The sequence below is a fragment of the Leptosomus discolor genome, chromosome 1, assembly GCF_034619465.1.
Source record: "Leptosomus discolor isolate bLepDis1 chromosome 1, bLepDis1.hap2, whole genome shotgun sequence".
Lineage (NCBI taxonomy): Eukaryota > Metazoa > Chordata > Aves > Leptosomiformes > Leptosomidae > Leptosomus > Leptosomus discolor.
Genome location: NC_141391.1, coordinates 138,744,523 through 138,768,355, shown reverse-complemented (window position 1 = coordinate 138,768,355; position 23,833 = coordinate 138,744,523). Strand labels below are relative to the sequence as shown.

The following is a 23,833-nucleotide window of genomic DNA, read 5'->3' as shown; positions in this document are numbered from 1 at the left end:
GAAGGGAATCTATATCAGTGATTTGCAGAGGAAAGTCCATGAAGCCCAGCCAGCAATGGTTGTAAGCAGGGAATTTACATGAATTTCTTCTAGCGAACGGAATTTTGTTGCCTGGACCAAAATGAGCAGCTCCTCCAACCTTTCATCCAAAGTCCCTCACACACCAGCATATTCAGAGTGCCTGAAGGTGTGGGCACCTTAAACTAATGAACATACATTATATCATAAACATACCAATTACATGGCCAATTACTTCCAAAGCAAATCATCAGAAATATAATCTGCAGCAATAGTCAAAAAGAAAAAAACAAAAACGGGGGGCGGGGCTGGATGGACTTAGCATTACTGCTTCTTACCCTGCTAGTTTCCTAGGCCACGCTCCCAGTAAAGCTCAGCTTCTCACCAATGACAATAAATTCCAGTATGTCACCGATTTCCCCCTCTGCCTTCCTTCCCGTCTCCCCAACTCAACCAGCAAGCTCCCGTCAACCCAGCATGCCTTTCGTAGCCAACTCCATCACACCTTCCTTTACTGTATTTAGCTGTCACACACCCATAGACCTACAAGTTTAAAAGCATAAGCGCTGTAAGGAGAATATTTGGAATTATCCAGAGAAAGAAAGCGTTGGGAATGGGGTTCTTGGCCCAGATGAGTAGCTGCTGCTAGACGTGTGGTATCTCACGAGTGCAAGGAAAACCCCCTGATCCCCAGCATCTCTGCCTCGCTGTCCTGGGCTACACAGCTTTCCCCTTCTGGGATCCGAAGCTCTTCAGCGTCGACTTCCATGAAAACATCTGCTTTAGATCACTATGTTGAAATACTGCCGCCAAACCAGCTCACCTACTGTTGTAAGCGCTTAAAGGTGAGAGAAGAAAAACTGAAATGGCAGGTACAAAAGCACATGCAGGGTCATGAACTTTTATCACGTATAAAGGACAGAGGTGATGAAGGTATTGCTAACAAATGGACTGCCACGATGCATGTTTGTTCAGAACATAGCTAAGGGGTGCTGGCAGGCCAAAGAAAAATAGAAAACCTTTTTTTTTTTTTTTTTTTTTTTATTAAAGCATAAGCGCTGGTGGGCCACACAGTCCAACCATCACGATTCCACAGTTATGCAAAGTTTTTGATGTGGAATTGATTATTCAACTGGGAACAAGGCGGCTGCAGATGCCAAGCCTGAAATGCCCGAGCCAAAAAAACACCCAAAAATGTGTTAGTGCTTGTCTTTGAGACTAGGGCTGAAGAAAAAGAAGTTATGCTTCCTTCTGTTCTAAGGTATCAATCATTCCCTGTGCAACACACTCCAATATAATAACCATAACAGTGCCTTCATTGTGAGGCACCCAAGAGGAAGAAGTGAATTATGATGGGAGGAAGATCCAGAAATCCTAATACTAACAACTTTGTGAAAAGAAAGTAAATGCTCTTTTGTCAGCTTATTTACATTTTATGACTTGTTTAATCTGAAAATTAATGGCACCCTAAAACGTTATTTTGTTCCAGGAAATAAAATCCAGATCTGGAAGAAAAAGAGGATAGTTATGTAAGTAGCAAAGTAAAGAGTTTTAGCCTTTAAATGCTGGTACAAATCATGAGATGCAAGTAGGAGGCTCATTCAGGCCCATAACCACAATACAGATTTTCTTCTGTTACACTGACTTTTAGAAAGGACACAGTCACTCCTGTGTAGACTAGAATGTCGCTTGCCTCTCTTTCACAAAGAGCAACAAAGATCTTCTGTAAAAGTAAGTACCCTCTTGCAATGCCACCAATATATCACAGTGAGATAACCGCAACATATCAGACTGAGACCCCAAAACTGAAACAAACTTTTCTGTTAGAACTTTTATGAAGACCTTTTATGAGGTTTTTAGTATTTCAACACTGCAAAAAATATGATGAACATTTTCAGAATGAAGCAATTTGAAAGGAATCTGTAAAGCAAAAATATATATAAAAAATCTCCTAAGACTTTTCTGAAGTAATCATTAATTTTGCCAAAGGACACAAACCAAGCATTTATGTTTGCGTATCTTTCATGATTGATTATTAAGTATTTTTGAGTACATCATTGAGTATTAATGGCAAATAGCATTAGTACTCTTCAAAGGTCATAAATACAGATTGTCCTGCAACAAGACAAGCATTTCCCTACCCCTGCACTCAGACAGAAGCTTATGAAGATCCTGAAAAGATATGCTCATCTTGATTAAAGATGCTGAAAATTCACATCTTAAAATCATCAGGTTGAACAGTAGTTGCAGATATTTTTAAGGTATTTCAATTTTAGAGAAATCAGTATGCCTGGTCAACGGAAGGAATCATGGGAACTCACAGATAGCATTTGAAGGCAAAAATATGGTCAATGTCTATAACTACATCTTAACAGTTTTGGGAATCTTACTACAATTTTTCAGAAAATTATTTTTAAAAAATCTATACTTGAATTAAAAAACGCCCCAACCCTATTCTACTCTTAAAAGAAAGCTGACTTCTTGTCCCCAGTAGCCAACAAACCAGCAAGGCCATTACACCACAGGATGCAAGCTTAACCACTTATCAGCTCCTGGACTGTTCTACCAGAAACAGAACTTTGCTACTTACCCCTGTTTTTTGTTTCTTGCCTCCCCTTTTGAACGCTCTTCACTTTCCAGCTTTCTTACCATGTACTGGTATTTCTAGGCACTCAATGTAGTAAGAGTCATCCTCCTTGCTCCCCCCAATACCCCTGCGTAGGATTCAGTGTTCCCCAGAAGCAAAGCGTGTTGAAGGGAGACCAGCAGAGATCTGTTGTTCATGTTTCTAACGTGCTGATGTCTAGCTACCGCTAACTTTTAGTTGAATCAAGAAACTGATTAAACCCAGGAAACTGGGAGTTGCCAACAGTTGGGAAAACGTCGAGTGGATTCTAAAAGGTAGAAAACGTAAGTTGTTTCCACAACTTCTTTAGGTTAATAAAGGTAGCAGTATTAAAGACTGAAACCATTTTGTGTTTTCCACAGGCAGTCACTGAAACTGAAGAGGTAAGACAAGCTACCGACACTAAGGTCTACTTCAGTGCAGTAAGCAAGTGACATGCTCAAAATAAAGCATTACCAGTGTTTGTTCAAAGTAAGAGGAAAAAGGTACAAAACCCAAATAGACCTGAAATCATAAGATGTGTGTTTGTCCTAAAATGGGTAAGAAATCTAAGAGGTATTTTAGTCATCAGTGGAGGAACTTCCAAAAGACTGACTGTCAAGGATGACACCAGGCATAAGAATTTACTGAGCTTTCTGTGGATTGTATGCTGTTGTCTTTGTGGTTCTCCATACAAAATGGGAAACACAGTAATCCTTGATTGTAACTCCCAAAAATATGTGAGGAAGTACAAATCTGACCAACTCCTGGGGGTCTTACATTAATTCTGAAGTATCTGAAGCTGCAGGGCTTCCTTCGACACATGCTGAAATAACGTCAGGATTGTAGATTAATAGGCAAGAGAACCACCACCAGGTCTAAACCCTTCCTGTAGACAGCCCTGCCAGACTCAGGGCTCACCAGCAGTAGTTGTGATTTTAGCCTCCTCCAGCCCTGTAAGGGAATTCCTGACTGCTGCTACCACTTGGATACCTTTCCCGGTGAGGCGCACGTACTGTGCCTGTGCCCAACACCTATCCATAGGCACCAATTTACTGCCAGGAAAAGGAACGGCCTCTTTCATCCCTCTGGGATTATTCACCACCTAAGAGCCACAGCACTGGAGTTCCAGTCACATCCCAAACAAAGTAGCACATCCCTGGCCCTGGAGGAGAACGAGGAGGACAAGTTGCCCCCTCCCTCACACTGTGACCTAGGATACCACTTGCCATTCACACATTGAAACAAACAGCATAAAAGCATCTTTCTAATACTCTACCATTGAAAGGAAGGATTTTTATTTTTTATTTTTAATTACTTAGTTCCTGCTGTCTTTTGTCTGGGGACCACAAATTACTTTTGTGGTAGGAAAAGTTATAAGCTGCTTTGGCATCCATCGTAAGTGAATTGAGTCGCTGAATTGCTGCCTGGCAGTAAAGTCACAGAAGATTTTAAAGGACAAAGTAAATACACTGACTGCTGACTATCTTCCATATAAAAGATTTTTCTGTGCGCTCTACTAAAGCACAATTACCTTCTACATGATTGCTTGCATGTCAACAATCCCCTTAAAACAATTGTGAAAAATCTAAAAATAGTCTATTAATGGCCACACTGGGATGGAGTGAAAGTAGAAGAAACAAGTGAAAAATATGATAATAGTCAAAGTATATGAACTTGATCCAATTACAGGACTATTAGGATAGCTCCTGTCTTAAGCTTTATACATGGATAAAAAACATACACATAAGCCTTGCACATAATTAAGTCAATATGCTACAGTGAAGCACTCCTCTGCTCTCCCCCATTCATGTATTTAATGCCTGGTTATGAAGGCTGTTGGAGATTGAATTAATGAATAGGACTGTCAGATAATATGGGATGCAGGAGGGCACATGCAGCAGAAGTAATAAAAATTCCCTTGTGAAGGGAACCAATGCAGACTGTAAGCAATATGAGTTGGTCTCCTCATGGAGGCAAACATCTGTGGATATACATAGGAATATAGACCTGTAGCAATTTGAGACAAGCTCTTTTAGACATCTGATAGTCCAGCAGCCTACAAGTGCTATATCTGGTGACTCTGCTGACTATTTTAAGTATATCAAAATATCATGGAACAGAAATTATTAAATGCACGTGTATTTAGAAACAGTAAGTGTCTTAGTGCAGTGCTACCGTAAAAGCTCATTTTAAATGACCCCACTGACCGTCCAAGTCTGAACATTTTATTAGGTGTACAAAGATTTGTTTGCAGTAGTCCCTCATTATACAAATCATGGTATTTTAAGTGCTATTTTTTCCAGCACCTGAAGGAACTAATAAAACCCAGACAATCCTCCTTTGTCCTACTGTATCCATTAATATAATTGTGTTAACATCCAAGACCTGCCAAAACAAACCAGCCAGAGCTATACACAGGAAAGCACCTGACCTGCTGTAATGACAGATTTGATAGTTTGCTGTTGGTTGATATGTTACTGAGGAAGGTACCATATCATCTTCTCAGAGATGAAGGAGAAAGGAGACCAAGTTTCATATCACAGTTCTGACATAGCTTTCCATGGCTTATGCACAGACGGCTATTATCTATACCTACTTTAGGTGTTTTATAGCTGTAATGATGCAGCATGGTAGAAGCACGGATGAAGGCACAGGGAGATTGGATTACTCATCCAAGTAAACAACATGACACCCAGAACTCTCACCTTGTTGAGGACATCCCGCTGACACCCAAGATAGAGATGAGGCAGGATTCTGGTTGGGCCAATGTTGGAGACAGGTAGGCAGGGTTGAGAAATGCAAGTAGGGATGAGAGTGGATTTTCCTTCACAGAGACCAGGGAAAGAGCTGGAGAACTCAGCAAATCCGCCTGTGAGAGGAACAGTATATATTTAATTTACATTCTGCGTTACAGGCATCAGTGCCCATACCAGTTCTCAGGAAGCACCATTTACTGAAAGAGATGAGAGGCGTTAAGGGGCAGCAGGAAAGCCTTACAGAGGAACTGTACGTGTGCCTTTTCCAGAGGTACCCTGACTGTGCAGAACCATCCATCAGCAGGCAGGTAAGGCCTGGCTGCATATTCCCACTCTGCCTGGAACGTTTATTTCTTTCTCTCCCCATTCCTCAGAATTTTTTGATGCTTCTTCCCATTCTTAATGATATGTGGAAATGAGACTGAAAAAAAAAAAATCAGCCACAACACCCACCACACCAAAGGCACACACCTTTTCCTCTGCCCCAGCAAGCTGTTTTCTAAACACCACCTCCTCCTGTACTAGGTCTATAATTAGACTTCATTAAGAAAAAGTAATTTTTACTCACTTTAGTAAAAGCATCAATATGTGGTTATTAATGTTTGCTTTTAAAATCCTATGTTATTATTTTCTGTGCTGCTCTGTAATTAATATATTTCATCCAACACATTGGAAGAGGTTTCATCTTTCCAAAATCACACCAAGCCAAGGCTTCTCCATCTCAAGTAGGGGAGGTGAGACAGAGGGGGGACTACAAGGGAACTCTTCACCCAGCCAGGGACTCCCCTAGCAAATCACCACAAACCTCTACTCCCTTTATTTCTAACTGGTTCTTCGTCTGCTCCAGTTATTAGGCCCAATCCATATTATGGCTCCAAAACATTTTCATTATCATTTTCCCACCACTGCATTAAACCACCAGGAAAACTAGAGTAGAATGACTGATAACACATTTAAATCCATCTAAAATCCTAGTGGCCATCAAAAATGCTCCTTGGCTGTTTCACCATCAGCGTGGCACAGCTGCTACGGAACACGGAGGGAATAAAAAGCGAGGCTGAGATTGCTCTAGACACAAATATGGACAACGCAGCAGCTCAAGGTCTATTTCTTGTTCTTACTCAGCTAGTTCTCTGCTTCACTCTGCTGTGTTATAAATCTGTGACAGCAACTATGGCCCAACTGGCTTTACCCATGATTAGAAAACAAAACCAAAGAAACCTCCAGCAACAAATTTATACTTTGACTGAACATGTTCTCAGAAAAGCTAGCTAGCTTTTTCCAAGTCTAGCTAAACCCCAAGCTCAGCTTATTCTCATACTTCATCTTCGCAAACTAGTCTGAACCAGAAGCAGCTGCTTAAACCAGTATGTTACAGGCTTTTCTTGACTGTTTTCACCATTTAATAGCCAACCAGTAAGGGTGAAAAGTCACAAACCATAGTGGAAGTCCCCAGCTATTTCCTCACATTAAAGCATAGACACAAGTGGAATTTAAACTGAAGGAAGTTTGTTAGATAAGTGATTTTAGACAACCCTGACAATGACGGTCATGAGAATATCAGGGTAAGGCTGGACTGTATAGGATGAGCGGGAGGAGATGCTAAGCTAAGGCACTGCCCATCGCAGAGACACACCCCTAAACTGAAGGACCTAGGCTGGGGACACAGCACAGGTTTGGCTCTGACATTTTCTATTCCTATTAGCTGGGATTCTTCCTCCTTGCTTTACGGCCTCCCTGTTCAGAAACACAGATGCTGCTTGTTCAACGTGTCATTCGAATGACAGAAGGAGTTTGCAAAGCAATTCTCTCGCACACTTGCTAAATTTTCTACCGTATGGCATGTTTTCCCCCATTACAGGAAGCAATCCTTGAATTTGTAGGCATTATATGCCTCTCAGATTAAATTTAATGTAAGATACGGTGCCCAGCAGTTCCCTGAGAGGTTGGGGAGAATGGGAAATGAAATAGCAGTCTTTAGTTTCATATGCTTATTCTTTATTTCTTGGAAAGCTTGTTGGCTGCATTCTGGATCATCTCTCTGACACAGCTGGAAATAGAGAAGTGACTCTTCTTCCTTAGAAAGCAGCAGCACAAGCAAAGATTTTACATCTGTGTTTTCTTTTCAAAAGACTATGTGGGCAAAGTTCAACAGCAACAAAAAAAAAGAATTTTCCCAACTACCTACGGATTGGTCTCACTTCTGTATGAACACTGCAACAATAAATTAAGCAAGAAGCCAATATGGAAAAAACCTGAGATTTTGGGAGACGGAACCCACGCTCTGTCATTGTAAGTGCAAGGAACAATTTTTTATTTAATTTTTATTCTAGGGCTCTGTGAAGGCAAATTTGAAGTGATTCAAGATTAGATGCACCAACACTTCCTCTGGGACATTCATCCTTTCAAAGTCATGTTTCTTCTTTCTAGTCATGCTTTCCTAGTAACATGCTGTTTCAATATCTTTACAACATGAATTACAGCCACAAAACTCTCAAATTGTGCAAGTCTGCCATTCTATTACCTGTCTTTACACATGCTGCCAAGTGAGCCCTCCTTTCTTTAGAATATATTTTAACTTGGTATTAGTATCAGTATTGAACTGACTTGAAAAAGCACGAAATCGGTGACTTGTTTCAAATATTAATGTTTCTTCCCTGCCATCTTCTATAACCATTTCAAGAAGTTAGCAGCTTTTCAACAAATCTGGCTTTGATCTATGGCACTCACAACAGGAAAAACATGTTATAGATCAGTGTATGTTGAAAAATCGCTTCAAAACAAACAAACAAACCAACCCCATACCAACAAAACACACTCTTACATGCGTCCTGCTAAACTACTGATTTCTTCTAGTGCAACAGACACAGCATCAGGGATCTGGAACAACAGCATCCACGTGTACAATCACTAAGCTGTCATGTCATTATGAGACTAACTTCTGTTCTAAGGAACTGCACTCATCACTATTTATTTGCATTAACTTACAGAATATATCTACTTTTTAAAATATACAGATATATTAAAAAAATAACAGCACCTAAAGATGTGTAGGAAAAGGGTATTTATTTCACGTCTCTCTTTTCTAACACAGATTATGGGCCCCATCTGTCCCCAAAGCTGAAGTCTATACACAGTCTACTTGAGGAGCCTCTTATGTACAAAGTACTTTAAGCACTCAGACTACCCGTACGCTTCTGCTGGAAATGAAGCAGACTGTCTTCAAGAAACAAACTTTAAAATTTGGAAAATTAATTTAGTCTACAGGTGGTGGGAATGCGGAATAGAAAATTGAGCCTTAAAAGAAAGATAGGACAGGTTTAGTCTCAAATTCTGTAATTTGAGGATAACCTTTGGATCAAGGCAAATTTTGTCTTTAAATCTCCTTACATACCTCAGTTGGAACAGGGCTATTGGCAGCACTGTGCAGTTTGTTTTAGTAAGAGAAAATACACTTTTCTTCTGGAGTTAGTTTATAAATAAAACCCTTTCTCCCACCACTACTCCATCTCCTGCAAATAAGAAATCAATCAAAAGAGCATGTTGAAACTGTGGGGAAAAAAATATCCCCTATAGGTCATTAACAGAGCTACTAGGTTAATAAAGTTTACTGAAATCTTTCATAAATGTAACTAGGCCCTGGAAGTAGACGACTGACAAATAACTGAAAAATATTCTCTCCTAAATAGCTATGAACCATACAGGTTTTCTGTATTCTTGATGGTGAAGCTGAAGCAGCTCTCTCGACATTCAACAGGATGAAACCTATTTGAATGCTATAGACAGAGGAAGGAGGAAACAGTAAATTTTATGAATTACATCTACAAAATTTTGCTTGTGTTTAAAAAGATCCCCCCCGCCCCCCCCGGGGGCTTTTGAAGTTTTTCACTTTACTTTTTCTGGTATCGATGAACTAAATGGAAGACTCTTCCATCACCACTTACGCAATAGTTCCATCACATCTGAAAACCCCGATGGTCAAGCAGGATAAGCAGCACAATGCATCTCCTTCTTCAGTTTTAAATAGACTGTTGCTTCTGTCATGACTGCACATATGTAAGTCATTGTATCTTTTTGCTGGTAGCAAGTAGCTAACAATAGTCTTAAGCCTGTCTCACTTGAGTAATAGGTCCTACCCCAAGCTTGAAGGACAAAAATCTTTGACTTCCATCGTTATGGTAGCAAATTAAAGCAATACGAGACAGAAGTGATTTCAGACTTTATCATCCAATATATTTTCCAACATGACAGCAAAAGATATCAAGTAGCAGTGGTAAATTGTGATGTTCAGCTGGTTGTCCCTTATGTTTATGAGACAAAAATCAATTCATTAAATTCTGCCCTAATTTTAGATGATCCACCAGAAGACTGCAAAGTTCTGTAATCGTCCCAAGCTAACTCTGCTTTTGCTTAGGTAGCTTGTTAAAATGAACAGATTAGCGAAATGATTTCAGTTTTAAATCGAGTGGCTGCAGCACGTTTAACGAACAGCAGCACCATACCGCATTCCAGCGCTGGCTTGTTCTGTTCACTTCTTGTGGCTGCAACTCACACAAGAGTTTCTATAAAACCATGGCAAGGCGGCACAAGCTGTCAGTGGTTTTGCAGCCTAAGCCCTTGTGTGTGTGACAGACAACCCAACACCTCCTAGGTCTTTACAGTAAAGTCCGTGTTTCTTGCTTACAAGCCTCCACATCCATTAGCAGAAATTTGGCAAGATCTGGTAACCTACTCAATTACCCTGTTGCTATGGTTTCACAAAGTGATGACTACAGACTTTCCTTTGATCAAGACACTACTGTTTCCTAACTACAGTTGTGATTGTAAAGGTATGACTGTTAAAGGAATCTTGGTATCAGACGTTTCAGCTCACTTCTCAGCCAACTCAGGAAATAAAATAGGGCCAAACCCAGAGGGGATGAAAAAGTTTCAGCGAACTTCCACAGTAGAAGTTATTCTTTCTTATAGATTCATTGCATAAATCCTTGTATAAATAAGACTCCCAACTAATTTTGCCAGCAGCAGGAAGAGGAGAGGGAGAGAAGATGGGATCAGGTAGCAACAAGCGATAGCCAGAGAAATGTTATTGGTTTGGGAAGAGGTAGCTTTCATTAAGGGAATGAAATCCATCTAAATCCTTACGACTATTTAGTTTAACCACCACCAGAGACAAACCCTAAATTAATACAGAGGAATGACTACTGAGAACCACAAGCATTTACGTCAGCTCATCTCTGTTATGTTCTGTGGAAACAGACCAGGAGCATTCCACCATGCTGCAGTTGCAGGGACAGTAGCTCTGTAAACCACTATGGAGGTTTGCAAATTAAAGGCCAGTTAAACCCTAATCTCTTGATTTGAACACTTAATACAGAGTTGTGAAGTGCATGTAGTGTTTTATTGGTTTTAACCAGAGCTCAATAAAACCATTCCAGTTAAATGACACCATAACAGGACATAAAACTGACAGAGAGGGGAAATGGTAGATGTTGCCTATGCTCATCCCGGGTTATGCTGGTTTCTCTTCCTCCTCCCTGTTTTTGTATTTCCTTCAAATGGGTCAAACCACTCAGAGGTGCAATCAATCAAAACTAGACAAGACAATTTCACAGGAAACATACTAATTCTGAATTAAAAACTAAAAGCATTTTTTGCTTATAGAAGGCCAAGTACTTGGGAGAGTGATTTGGCATGGGGAAGAGCAAAAAAGCAGAAACACTAAAAATTCAGTTTTCAAAATGCCAGCATTGTTCTTCATTCGCATCAACACACATCCCTTCCTCACACAAACATGGGCTACTCAGCTTTGGCTTTAGGATACTGTGGCTGGTTCAGTGAAATTTCATCTATTACTGAGCAGAGCAATACCTGCATCTACCCTGCACACTTCCCCCATCCACCAGTCCAGTACCCTCTTTGCTCTCCTGCCCCCCGCCCTCCCCAAACACCTTTCTTTTCTGCAGGGTGCTGGAAAAAGAGAAGAATGCCATTTTCTCCTCCTACCAGCTTTCAAAGTTCATCTTCAGCAGCTCACTGATGCCTACATGACATACTACAGTAACCAGGCTGTTGGCTGGTTCTAATTACCAACGGTTACGTTAGCCAAACAGGCCTGCTCCAGTGACATCTCCCCATCCACACGTATTTATAAGTCTTTCCTTTGCATGCATGTTGAATATAGCACAGATGTTCCCTCATACATTCATCATGTCTCAAGTTGCATGTGTTTCTTACAGAAAAATCAACCATGGTCAATATACCCTTAAAATTGCTTTAAAAATTACTGTTGAAACAGCCAATTCTGTAACTCCTTTCCATCCTCAAGCATTTGCACAGATCTGCACCAGAAGTTTTAACCTTAATCATCTAGAGATAGCTGCTCTTGCTAATCAGGCAAGTGCATACTGACAAAGCACAGAAAGGAACAGAGACCTGACCGTATTTCAGAGATAAGGTGGATTAAGGTTGGGTGTGAAATTGAAGTGCAACCACTGATGTGCCCACAACTCTGCAGTGAAAGGGAAACATGAAAATAGGGGACCTTCCATCAGATGTAACTTGCTTTTTCTACATAACTGTCCAAGCATGGAGACAACTCCTACAAAGACAAGCACTCCACACATATACAGATTCTAACAGCAAAACAAAACTTAACCAACAAGCTTAAACTGCATTTATTCTGGGAGGATTTCTTACTGCTTTGTAAAGGCAGTCATGAAACACATCTTGGAATGATAGACAGATGAGAAAATAGGTGTTCACATCACTTCATGTGTTTCCTATGAGCCTGTCAGCTAAAGCTCAAAGGAGAACGCCAGCAATTGATTTTCATGCCCTGAGCCTGGCAGCAAAGCCGAGGCAGAGGGGAGAAGAGATTGAGCTAGAAAAGAGGCTGGTAACCAAGATGAAGGTCTCTGCCACCTTCTCCAACTAACGAAGACCGATTCTAAAGACCAGAAGAGCAGCCTTCCACTTTGACACTAAGCAAACATGGTTTTCAACCAAGTAATTCAAGGGGCTGCAGAATCAAAGAATCCCACCTGCCACCAGTGCCCATCTCGTGGTGGATCCTTGGGAGCTATTGCAGCCTGAGCTCCCAAGGGCCCTTCTTGCATTGCTGGGGCCCACACAGCACTGCTGCTTGGTCACACCAGCAAATCCACAACCAACTCAGCTCAATCCAAACCTACTTTTCAGAGGGAGACACTGATTTGAGGCTCTGCACTGTACTGGTGCTCACTTCCACACGGCTTACAAGAACTGCCATTCTTTTTTTTTCATTTAATTACTCCTTTTGTCAAACCTTATTGCAGCCCACCAACAAGCTTAAACATCTTTTGTGGGTGAGAGCAAAGAGACAGACAACATGGCAACTGCTATGAGCTTGTCTTCCCTAAAACTTCAGGCTAAGAAAAGCCTCTAAAGTGCTTTATACAACATCCCCACAGATCCAGCTGGCCCTGCAGCTCTGCGTGCTTCACGCACGATGCACAGAAAGATCTCATCTTGTTCTCCTGATGGAGAAATAAGAGACAGTGAATGTGTCTGGTTTTCACAGGTCATAGAATCTGCTGGAAAAGCCCAAGGACAATGAACACTGGTAAGAGAGCAAACTTTAGCATTTCTCTTAAGTGCCATTCAAATCAGACACTTCTTCTGCCCGCTTTGGATTCTGACCATTTGGAAAAGGCCATAGGGAGAAATTAGCTTTCTTAAATGAATTCCTGAAAACAAAGTAGTAGCAACTTCCCTCCTTTTCCCACAAGACCTAATTGTCTGCCAGTTCATCAGTGTTAATTCAGCAAACACAATTATTTTAAAGCAGGGAGTGGAAAAGGTCTAAGACCCAAGTGATGAGTAAAAACCCAAAGACTACATGCATGTACTAGAAAAGGATTGCAAGGAGGAGACTTTGAAGCTTGTGGATTTGGCAGAAGATTCCACTGCCTTTGTTAAATCCAGAATTTGCATCTTCATCAATGGCACTAATTATTAATACATTTTATATAGCCATATACTAATAAATACTATATTGGTATCCCTTTTTAAAGGAAAAGAAGAATAAAAATACAGCAAAATTTGCAACTACCTCTACAACATAATACCTAGGCCCTGTAATTTGAAGTAAGCCTTACCAAACTTCTGTATTCACCAAAGGTATGCAGTGGGGTACATTAATTTTTAGCTTTTTTTTTTTCCTTCTTCTTCTCCTAATAGCAATTTAGGATTTGTTACTGTAAATACTGGTTAGTGTTAGGCACATAACGCAACATTCCTGAAAACTATGCTAAAAAAATAAATCAATCAAACAGCATTACAGCAAAGACAAAATATACAAAACTGACTTTAACATTTACTTTGCCTCAAATCAGCTCAGAGGCAAATGCTCTGACTTAACAGCACTTTCAGAGTCACATTCCCATCGAACATTAAAATGTTTATCTAAAAGCTGCAGTATAGATTTTTCCCTTGCCATGAGGAAGGAAAGTTGTAAACTTTCTGACTCACAAGTTTTATGAATCTACAATGTTTCCACTCTGTTTAAACGAGCTGCAGACCTCCACAGGCCATTCCAATTCACGCATTCCAGCCCCGCTCCGCAGGGATGCTTGCCATTTTCCATTACATAAGCTCAGGCTGGAGAGCCCAGTTAGGAGTGCTGCCATCCCCGCGCCCGCCCTCCCCTTCCCGTCCCCTCTCATCAGCACGGGGAGTCCTTCCACCGGATTCAAGGTTTCACGGTTTGGGAAAGCTGGGGCGGGGGGGGGGGGTGTGTGTGTTGTGTTTCTACGGCAGCGTTCAGAAAGGGGTCCCGTTATGCCAGGTGTTTTACAAGCACAGTAGCAAGGGAAGTTCTTTGCCCTGGAGGGTTTCTGCCTTTGGTAAGACAAGGTTAATAGGCAGGTTAAGCAAACAAGGTTGGGGGGGGCAAGAACGGAGTCAAACCCTCCCTCCCACCCAAGTGGCACATAGAAAAGTCAGACTACAACAAGTAGAGAGTATATTGGACACTCATGCTTGCCCCTTCTGCCTTTAAAGAAAAACAAAACAGACGAAAAACCTTCATCGTAATTTCAGTCAATTAAGTTTCACAAGCACCCAGAGGTATCCAAAACAAAAGCAAACTTAACAAGTTATTCTTGGGTTTGAGAAATGTTATGAGAGCTCCACACTAGTCAAACTTTGCTCTCACTCAAAAGACAGCAAGTGGATACACATATGAAAGTAATAAACCCTACTCCCACTCTTCAAGCCCTTAAAACAATCATGGCACTAAGCGAACACTCAAAACTCCATTTTAAGTACAAAGGGTGGGAGGATAGTCGCAGAGGACTCGCTGTAGCCAAGGGTACTAGTTTTTCTACACTATCATTAAAAATTGATGGAGAGGGAGACTTTTGAAGAGGGTGATTCAGAGCTAAGCTCCTCTCTCGCTCTCGTCTCCTCCCCACCGACACTGGCTGTACTCCATAGGTTATGGGAGCACTTGGGGAACACCGCACTCCCTTGGCAAGATTTATACCTCTTTCAATAGAGACTTGCTTCTAATGGTATCAACCAGTTTTTCATCAGGAAAGCTGGCATCATTGTGCAACTATCCTTCCTTCTCTAAACACTGGCAGGATATTTACCAGCTCATTCTCGCTATAATTATTTCCACTTGCAGATAACTTGATTATTTTTATCGATGACTGCCATCTGAAGGTGTGCTCTTCCTCCTTGAGGCACTCTGCAAAGACTTACACATAGGGAACTCTCAGAACTTCAGTCAGCCACAACCAAAAGTTATTAAGGTCCAAATCCAAACGTTAAAAGGTGTCAAGATGTTAGACAGGAATTTATCAGACGGCACAAACCACAGCTACCTCATGCCATCTTTCAGTCTACACTGGGTACCCTCCTACTTGGCATATGGGACTGCAGAAGCAGGGAAGAAAGCTCAGCCTCACAGCCCTGGTCACTTCAGGAAGCAGAAATGACCAGCTCTACCTGTACAAGAATATTCTTAAGATATACTGCTCCTCTGCCACAAGGCATGGTTTTTCTGGTGAGAAAGCAGGGAGAACGCACTGGGCTTTTTTTCCATCCAGCTTTGCTTTAGACAACACAATGGTAAGTGTACCCTCGAGACACTGGCACTTTTATACTAGGATTCCTTTAAATGGGCTTCCAACTTCAAATATTTTTGAGAAAAATGCCAGCATAAACAAGACTGTAGAAGGGCTCCTAACTTGTTTCCTTCTCCTTGCATCCTCCATGCAAGTCTTCCATTTTGTGCATAGTCTTTGTTAGGTGAGGGACAGGTCAGGGGGAAAGAATGATTTGGGAAGTTTCAGCAAAAACACACCTTTTGCAATAGTCCCTGGCTTAATCACTCGCTATTTTCTTTCCAGGACCCTTGCCCAATCTCACTGAACTCATTCTGTTTGCTGTTTCTTTACATACACACTCAGCACATGACTTCATTCACTGTCCACTGCATATGTCACCTGCACTCGTCACTGAATAGAAAATTAGTAATTTATGTCTTTCGGCTTATCACAGTAGCTTTGTGCTCTGTAGAAGCTTTTCAGAGAGCTCTTGCGAAAGCGAAATCCATGAAATCACATTACTGCTGACATTTTTCATAGGCAGAAGGGTAGCAGAGGTTAGTAGGCAATTCACCACTTGGGCCTTGATTACCTGTCAACACCACTTTTTTTACATGGTGACTGTACCCACAGTCCAACCACGGTTTTGGGAGGGAGGTATACAGCTCCTTGGCTCAGTGCTCAGTAGTTCTGCAAGTCAGATGTGGGCTTCATGCTGGGCCCCTAGAAAATTCGTAATTCTCTACTAGTAATTCTCTGAATTGTACAGATAACCTGTGTAGTAAGTAGCACACAGAAGTTTATGGACACCATTTCAAGACAGCTGTCATCTGACTGAAAGATGGCAGCTTCATCTCCAACCACGAAGCAAGTTTTCTACAGACAAGATTTAAGTATACACAACTCTGATTACATCTACAGATCAGGTGGATGCTATTTAATGGAAGGCACGGCTCCAGTGGCACAGTCACATACAAATCTACATCTCAGCACATAGGCACCGAAGGAGTAAAACTGTACAGGCAATTATAGAAGCTCACAAAACGCTTCAAGTATATTTAACTCCCGCTTGTACACTTTACAACCTGGTACATTATGTAGGTTTTCCATATTGGTGCTTCTCAGCGGCATTGAACACTGCGGTACATCAAGTCTAAGTGGCTATTCAGTGACTGACAGGAAAAGGTGTCCTTCATGGTTTGCTGGCATGTGCTGGTCACTCTGATCTTGCAGCACCAAAAAATTCTTAAGAGTTCAGTGAAATGGTTTCTGTGCTCCTGCATTACAGTATGCTGAAGTTCAGCTAGTCCTTCTTGGGACATTTATCACTTCTTCACGTCTACCTGAGTAGACGAATTCTTGCTTTTGGTTTCAGTTCAGAGCCAGTACAGTGTTTCTGTGTTAGGCTATTATAATTTTTAATGTCAGGTTGGAAATACAGAAAAGTAGGCACTTCTGTCCTTTCAGAAATCCTTCAGTTTAGAATGTATCTTTCGTACAAGAAAAAACAAAACCCAAACCAAAACAAAGGAAAAGAGCTGTGCTTCATCTTCTTCACAGGTTAACACTGGAAAGGCAACCATCACAAAGACATCCGTGCTTGCACGAGTAGGAGTAAAGCAAATTAAGAGAAGTAGGGAAGAGCAAGTGTTTTAAGAAAGTAGAACATGAATGATTTTGACTGGCACAGTGGAGCAGAATTTAAGCAAGACTCTTGACTTTTACCACCTTAATAACAGTAACTCAAGCAAGAATCGGTAGTTTCTCTTAACTGTTTCAGCAGAGCAAGCAGAAACATCATAAAAATACTGTAACTAGGAAAAAGACTCCATGAAAGTAAATCCAGTTCTCAAGATATGGGAAGAGAGGGAATCAAGTCACATCCCTGTGTTTAAAACTTAGTAAAACTGTGTTTAACTCAGCAGAGTAGATGCAATGATGGGAGTGGGGTTAAGCCTTCAGTACCCACATTTCAGTATTTTGCACACTGTTAAAAACCAAATAGTTAAATTCCTGAAAACATTCCCCACCAGACTGTAAATATTTTTATGAGGTTAGATCAGAGCTTAAATTAATTGGTAAGGGTTCCTTTGAGGTCTTTACATTAGTTACTTCAATGAAAAACAACCTCCAGGGTAGCCCATACCTTTATGCACAACCTAAATAAAAAACCACCTCACTGAGTGCTCAGTAACGGGGCGGGGGGGGGGGGGGGTGCGGGGGGGGAAGACAGGAAGAACAGATGCAGGAATTTCAGATATTTGTTAATTGCTCCTTTTTCTATCGCAACAAAAAATATTTTCCTACCCCAAAATGTTTATTTAAGGTCATTATTTTAAATAAATCAGATTGAGTGGCACAGGGAAAACTCAAGTCCAAAGGTTTTTCTTCTTACATGGTGCACTGACCCCTGCTCTCATTATGGGCCATAAACATTTATGAGATTTCGTCATCAGCTTGCTGAGACAACACATTTTATCTAGTTTCCCAGAGCCACAAATCAATAATCTCCAAGGAACTTTCCATAAGACCAATCTATCACCTTCTCCTTCACCTCACATCCCAAAAGGTTTCTTGTGTGTGTTTGTTTGTTAAGTAGCTAGGTTTTTAATAGATGTAAGAAAATAAGAGGACTGTTAAATGTATTTGCTTATGCAAGGATCAAAATCAGAGCAAACTCATTGTAAGAGAGGGAAACACTAGAGAGCTGAAGGAACAGAGTTGATGTTAATTTCTCCAGTAGTGATTCATCTTAGTTGGGTGTATTTCCTGAAATAAGCACTTACCTGTAATAGATCGGTAGTAAACACTTTCCTTACATTTCCCTTTTGTTCTTATACACCACTACCACCGGTTTTAAAACCATCAGTTGATTCTGCATTTATAAATATCCCCATTACTATCTAACCAAAAATTCTCAAATCTAATTATTGCTAAGACAGATGCATTGGACATGCTAAAGTAAAAAATCCTCCTTTCTATAATGAGGATTTTAACACATTAGATTCCATTTCTCTCCCTCTAACACCAAAAGTAATCCTTACCAGCTGATTGTGGCTAACTAAGTTCACCTCAGCTAGCTAATGCATGCTGGTGGCTTGCATGTGGTTTAAGTTGCATTTTCAGCTTGAACAGACAACTACCACGTGCTAGAAATAAAACCAGAACAATTTCTCATAGTATCATTATGACACATGCAACTGGCAACTTTGCCCAGACTATGCACTGGGGAGCTGGGGAACACTCCCTTCCTGGTACTGTCCATTCCTACAGGAGTCACAGGCAAGTCTGAGGATGGAGATACTCGACCACCTCCTTCATGAGGTACAGCAGAGGAAAAAAGATCAAATCTCATGCAACTCACCTACAGAGGGACAGTAGAAGGAAAGGAATGAAGGGAAGTTTTGTGATATTCTCCTCTGCTTGGCCTTATTAAGGATCCCCTGAAACTCCTCCCTGCCATGAGGTCCAATTCTCAGTCATTACAGAGCTGTGTCTCCTTCTATCATGGAAATTAAGTTGTGAATAGTCTGTATGGCTGTGCCTAGCTGTAATATGCTTCTGGTTATTAAAAAAACCCTCAGGACAGATGAGCAGTATTTGAACAATAAAAGCATTTAAGAGACATGAACTGCTTCTGACTGGCCTATTTTTTAAATAACAGTTTTAAATGTAAGGGAGTATTAACCACATATTTCAGTGCTCTTAAATTAAGCCCTTACTGTGCCTAGACACCACACATTTACTTGGTGGCTTGTATGGAAGAAGAGTTACTTAATTTAATATTATAGTCCATAACCCACAGCTGTAATTCTTACCAAGACAGCAAAGAAAACAGAAGCACCAAACATAGCCAAAGCAAAACCCTACTTAGTTTACTGTAAGTACAGCTCACATAAGCACCAAATGCACCTACCCAAGTGCAGAAATAATATGTTTTCTCAGTACTCACTTTTTAAATAGTTTGGGAAAAGTTCTTTCAGTAACACAACCACCTCCCTATCACTTTCATCTGAAGTCACTACAAACCTCAGTGAAACCTTCTTGCCAAGAGGAAGCATCTCTCTGGAGTTCTTTTGCTTTCCCTCATCATTATTCAGTCTCTGACTATAGTTTTAACATTTCTCAGAGACCATGTATACACTTCATCAGATCACTGATTGAGTCACTGCAATGGATTTCCTACTTGCATTCGTCATTCCCTCTTCTTTCAGCCCTGGATCTACTTCATGCCCCTCTGTGTGAACACTGGGTTTACTGCTCCATGACAGAAGTAACAACATAAACACACGTTAATACCAACAAATCCTGTATTATAAGGACTTGAGTTTCTATGGATGCTTTGACCTGAGATTTTTAAAAAACACAAAACCCACAACAAAAAAGCCCCTAAAAACCCCCCAAAACCAGGAAGGGGGTGAGAGAGAAGACCTAAATAGAGTACTACCACTTAAGGAACTGAAATTTAAAAAGGCAGACAAAATAATCCGAATAACTCTAGGAGATAATGTCTTTTTTCTTATTATAATAATTACCAATTCACCAAGGAAGAGACTGTCCTCCTAGCACGTACAATAAGGGAAGCACATTTCTTTTACTACTTTCAACCCTCATATAGCAGATATACGTGTCTAAAAAGCCCTGGATTGATTAATTTCCATCTACACAGCACTAGTGGTGTAACATATCCCCTGTAAGATGCAGTTTCTAAGAATTATATGTATGATGAGTGTCACTATATGCATAAAGAACTACACAAAAAGCTATACTGTAACTGAAGTTTATACTAGTACTGTTGCAAAACTGTGTACACGGCTGTTATAACTATTGCATTTTCTTTCAAGAAAGCATTTTCTTTCTTATTCAAGTGTTTTGGGTTTTTTCTTCGTACATCATACCTGAAAGCAGATACACAGAGCTGAAATTCTTCTCCAGTTTGCCCAGGAGCACAGTAAGAAAGCAGTCAGATGAGAGAGAGGTCACATCTTTAGAGCTTTGGTCATACACCACCACTTCCTGCTTGCAATCAATTTCAATCTGAAAACACAAGTAAGTCAGAGTAAGATATGAAGGAGGAAGATGATTAAAAGCACTGCATTACCACCTGCATCAGGGTTCCCACATATTTGCTATGCAGCAGTTCAGATACATAGATTTCTTACGTAGATGTACGCAAAACAGTTTGGATTTTATATTGAATATGTCTGATCAGATTTAATTCCTATGAAAGTTTGTAATTGATTATTTGCTTCAAGCACACTCTGCAAATTTCTACCATTAGGTAATCTTATGTTGCTTGTGAAATGCTTTACCTTCAGCTAGGTTGGCTAGTTTGTTTAAAAACTAAGCTTTTTAAAAGAAGGCCCTACCTCAGTTTCTGCTTCTGGGTTTTTTGTGTATAAACAGTAGAGACCTTAAACTGCCTAAAGCCACACACATTTTAGCCATCTATACAACTTTATATATAAAAAATGCTTTAGCTAATAATAATCATCATCATCACCACCTTCAGTTTTTAACATGACACAGCAAGAATGTAATAGATTATTTCTGTACCAAGACATTTAAAACAAGAACCAGTGGATAAAAAAACCTAAACCAACCAACAAAACCCCACATGTAGATACACATTAAGTTTAAACAGCTTAGCTATTTTCTTTTCACTGATAACACTATTTAAAACAAAACCAAACAAAAAAAAAACCCCAAAACCCCCACCCAAACAAACAACCAAAACCCATTAAACTCACACGAAAAGCATTCTAAACAGCAAGTAGGAGCCAGGACTGACAGAGCTGCAGTTTCTTTGCAGACTGTATAACCGCTTGCAGACCCAAAAGAATACTTCGAAGTTTAGGAGACTGTTTCCTGCCTTGATTACATACATTTTAGGGACTGTGCTTTGCAAGACATACAAGAACCCTGACAGCATTCTTTCCAAGCAATTTCTAAATCCCTTCCCATTAGTCTGTCACTTAGGGGAGAGCAGGCTACAAAGAATCTCAAAGATAAACTTAGTAGTAACCAAGAGCCTCTTAGATCAACTAAGAGCTCAGCAAAACCCAGTCCCTTAGTTTTGCGGTTTTTAAAATGAAATACCTAAAGAAAAATTATTACAAGTTGCTTTCCAGTCACTCCTTTAAACAAATACAAGGAATAAGAGGAAAATGACCCCTACCTTGTGTTTTGCTGAATGCTGAATGAGCTCTGTAATCAAAACTTTGTCCTGCTGCAGCCTCCGCTTCATAAGCTTGGAGCAGTTGATGTTGATGGCATCCAAGATGTGGGATGTATTGTATTCCACAAAGGGGCGGCTATCAATCAGCAGCAATTTTTCTGTACCACTCTCCAGCAAAGCCACCAACTTCTCGGCGACAATGAGTTGAGTCCTGATCATCTCATCGGCCATGACAACAATAAGGCCTCTTTCACCACCTCCCTCTCTAATTTGCTGCGATGATGTAATGGCTGTGTACTCAAAGGCTTAGCCACACCATTGTACTAGAAGTGTATGAGGTCATGCTGGTAGTGACTGGCAAAAGAAAAGTTAAACCCATTTTCAGAAAGAGCTCTTCAACTGAATGTCTCCTCCTGCTTCCAGTTGATGTGCTGTTCGTTACAAAGGGTTCATTCCACAAAGCAGCCCCTCACATCTGATTCATCGGGAGATGACTATGGAGTAGCCATTTCACAATTCAAACAAAAGATGCTTTCTGGCGGCTGCTGCTGCATTACATCATTCTTTACCTTTGCTCCCACCCATCAGCTTTACACCGGACTAAGAGCCTGTAAGAAGGAAAAGATGAAAAACAAAACAAAACAACAACAACAACAAAAAAACCACAAATCAGATGAGGTCATGAAAGTTTGCAGAACAAAATATTCAACTCTGAGGCTAACTGCACATGGTCTGTACCATATAATACACTCCTGAGAAGTTCCCCTTTCTGCTGTATATGCTAAACACCTAGCGAGAGTATTTGCAACTAGTCTCTGAATCTATTCCAGCGATCTTGCCTGGACAATTATCTTGTATTTCAGGCAACATACTCTGTCTTAATTGCAGACTTTTGTTGCCACTAGCTCTGCCTCTTCACAAGACTGTTAGAATATAATTAAGAGATAGTGCCCTAAACCACAGTATTCCTTTCAATAGCAAACTAACTGAATGAGTTTCAACACTTCATCGCTTAGTAAGAAGTTGTAAAATGAGTTAAGATATATTTTTAAAGTTTAATGCTTTGGAAAGTATTTCGCAAACCAGCACTGCAAGTCAGGGAACCGAAACAAAAGAAAGGACAGAATTTACATCTACCACACTCCTTTAAGAACATGGTTGAAGAGAAACCAGAAGAACAAGATGCTGCATCAGGACACAAGCATTTTATTTGAATTAATCACCAGACAAGGAACAGAGGCCTCATGAATACACTACTGAAAGGTAAAGCAGGGAGCACTGCCTCTGGCCCTTCTGGAGGAGGCAGGACAGTTACATGAGGTGCATTACACTTTTCACACATGCTAAACAATATCTGAAGCAAACTATATTTCTGTAAAATTGGACCCCGACAGCATCCAAACCACATCAGCCAAAACAGCAGCAGAGCAGTAAAAACACCTGACATGTTTCACCACCCATTTTTATTACTGCCTCACAGTTGTCCCCGGGCTTTTCAGAGTCTCCCAAAATACATCTTGATGGAACAAGTCCCTGTAGGAACACTCCTCAGAAAGCAAGAAACCACCACGTGGCTTTGCCCATTTAGCTGCATTTTAGTGCATATAGTGCTACAGCTATAAATGCCACAGAAAACATGAGTCAACTTGCTTTGCTCCCACAGTTCAAAACACGGTCTCTCAGTGCAATCATGGATATTTACAGAGACAGCTGTCTACGTAAGGCTGCAAACAACCACTTGGGAGGAAACACAAGCCACACGTTCAGCTGCCTCAACAAACAGCTGAGGGTGGCAACTTCTTCAACCATGGTGGCAGAGCTCACAGGTTAGAGCCTGTACATGGAAGGACAAGCCTGACAGAGTTCCTCACCTCGTTAGTATGGCAGACTGGAAATGAGCAATCTGGGCTTAAATCAGTGCAGGGTAAAGCCAGCTCGGCAAGAAACCACATTTCTCCAGTTCGCACGTCTCACACCATCGCATTCCCTTTTCCTGTTTGGGGAAGCGATTTTAGGTCAGCAAAACTATGCAACACCTTTTGCACAAGGCAAAGTGCGCCTTCAGGTGACTCTTATGTCAGTTCTGGCCCATGCCACCCAGCCTGTGACCCAAGCAGCCTTTCTACCGCTGCTTTCTGCTGGCTGGGACAAAACAACTGTCACAAAACTGAAGCAGACAGAT

General features: G+C 40.8%; 1 protein-coding gene across 1 annotated transcript in view; it reads right to left on the bottom strand.

The window, feature by feature from the left end:
* The window catches only part of DUSP16 (dual specificity phosphatase 16), a 29,300-nt gene extending 7,418 nt beyond the window's left edge, over positions 1-21,882 (bottom strand). Inside the window, exons 1-3 of the mRNA XM_086465973.1 lie at positions 21,652-21,882; positions 20,372-20,510; positions 5,332-5,495 (exon numbers count right to left, since the gene is read on the bottom strand). Coding sequence (XP_086322099.1) covers positions 5,332-5,495; positions 20,372-20,510; positions 21,652-21,882 — 534 coding nt within the window. The remainder of the gene's footprint in view (positions 1-5,331; positions 5,496-20,371; positions 20,511-21,651) is intronic.
* Positions 21,883-23,833: the final 1,951 nt, after the last annotated feature.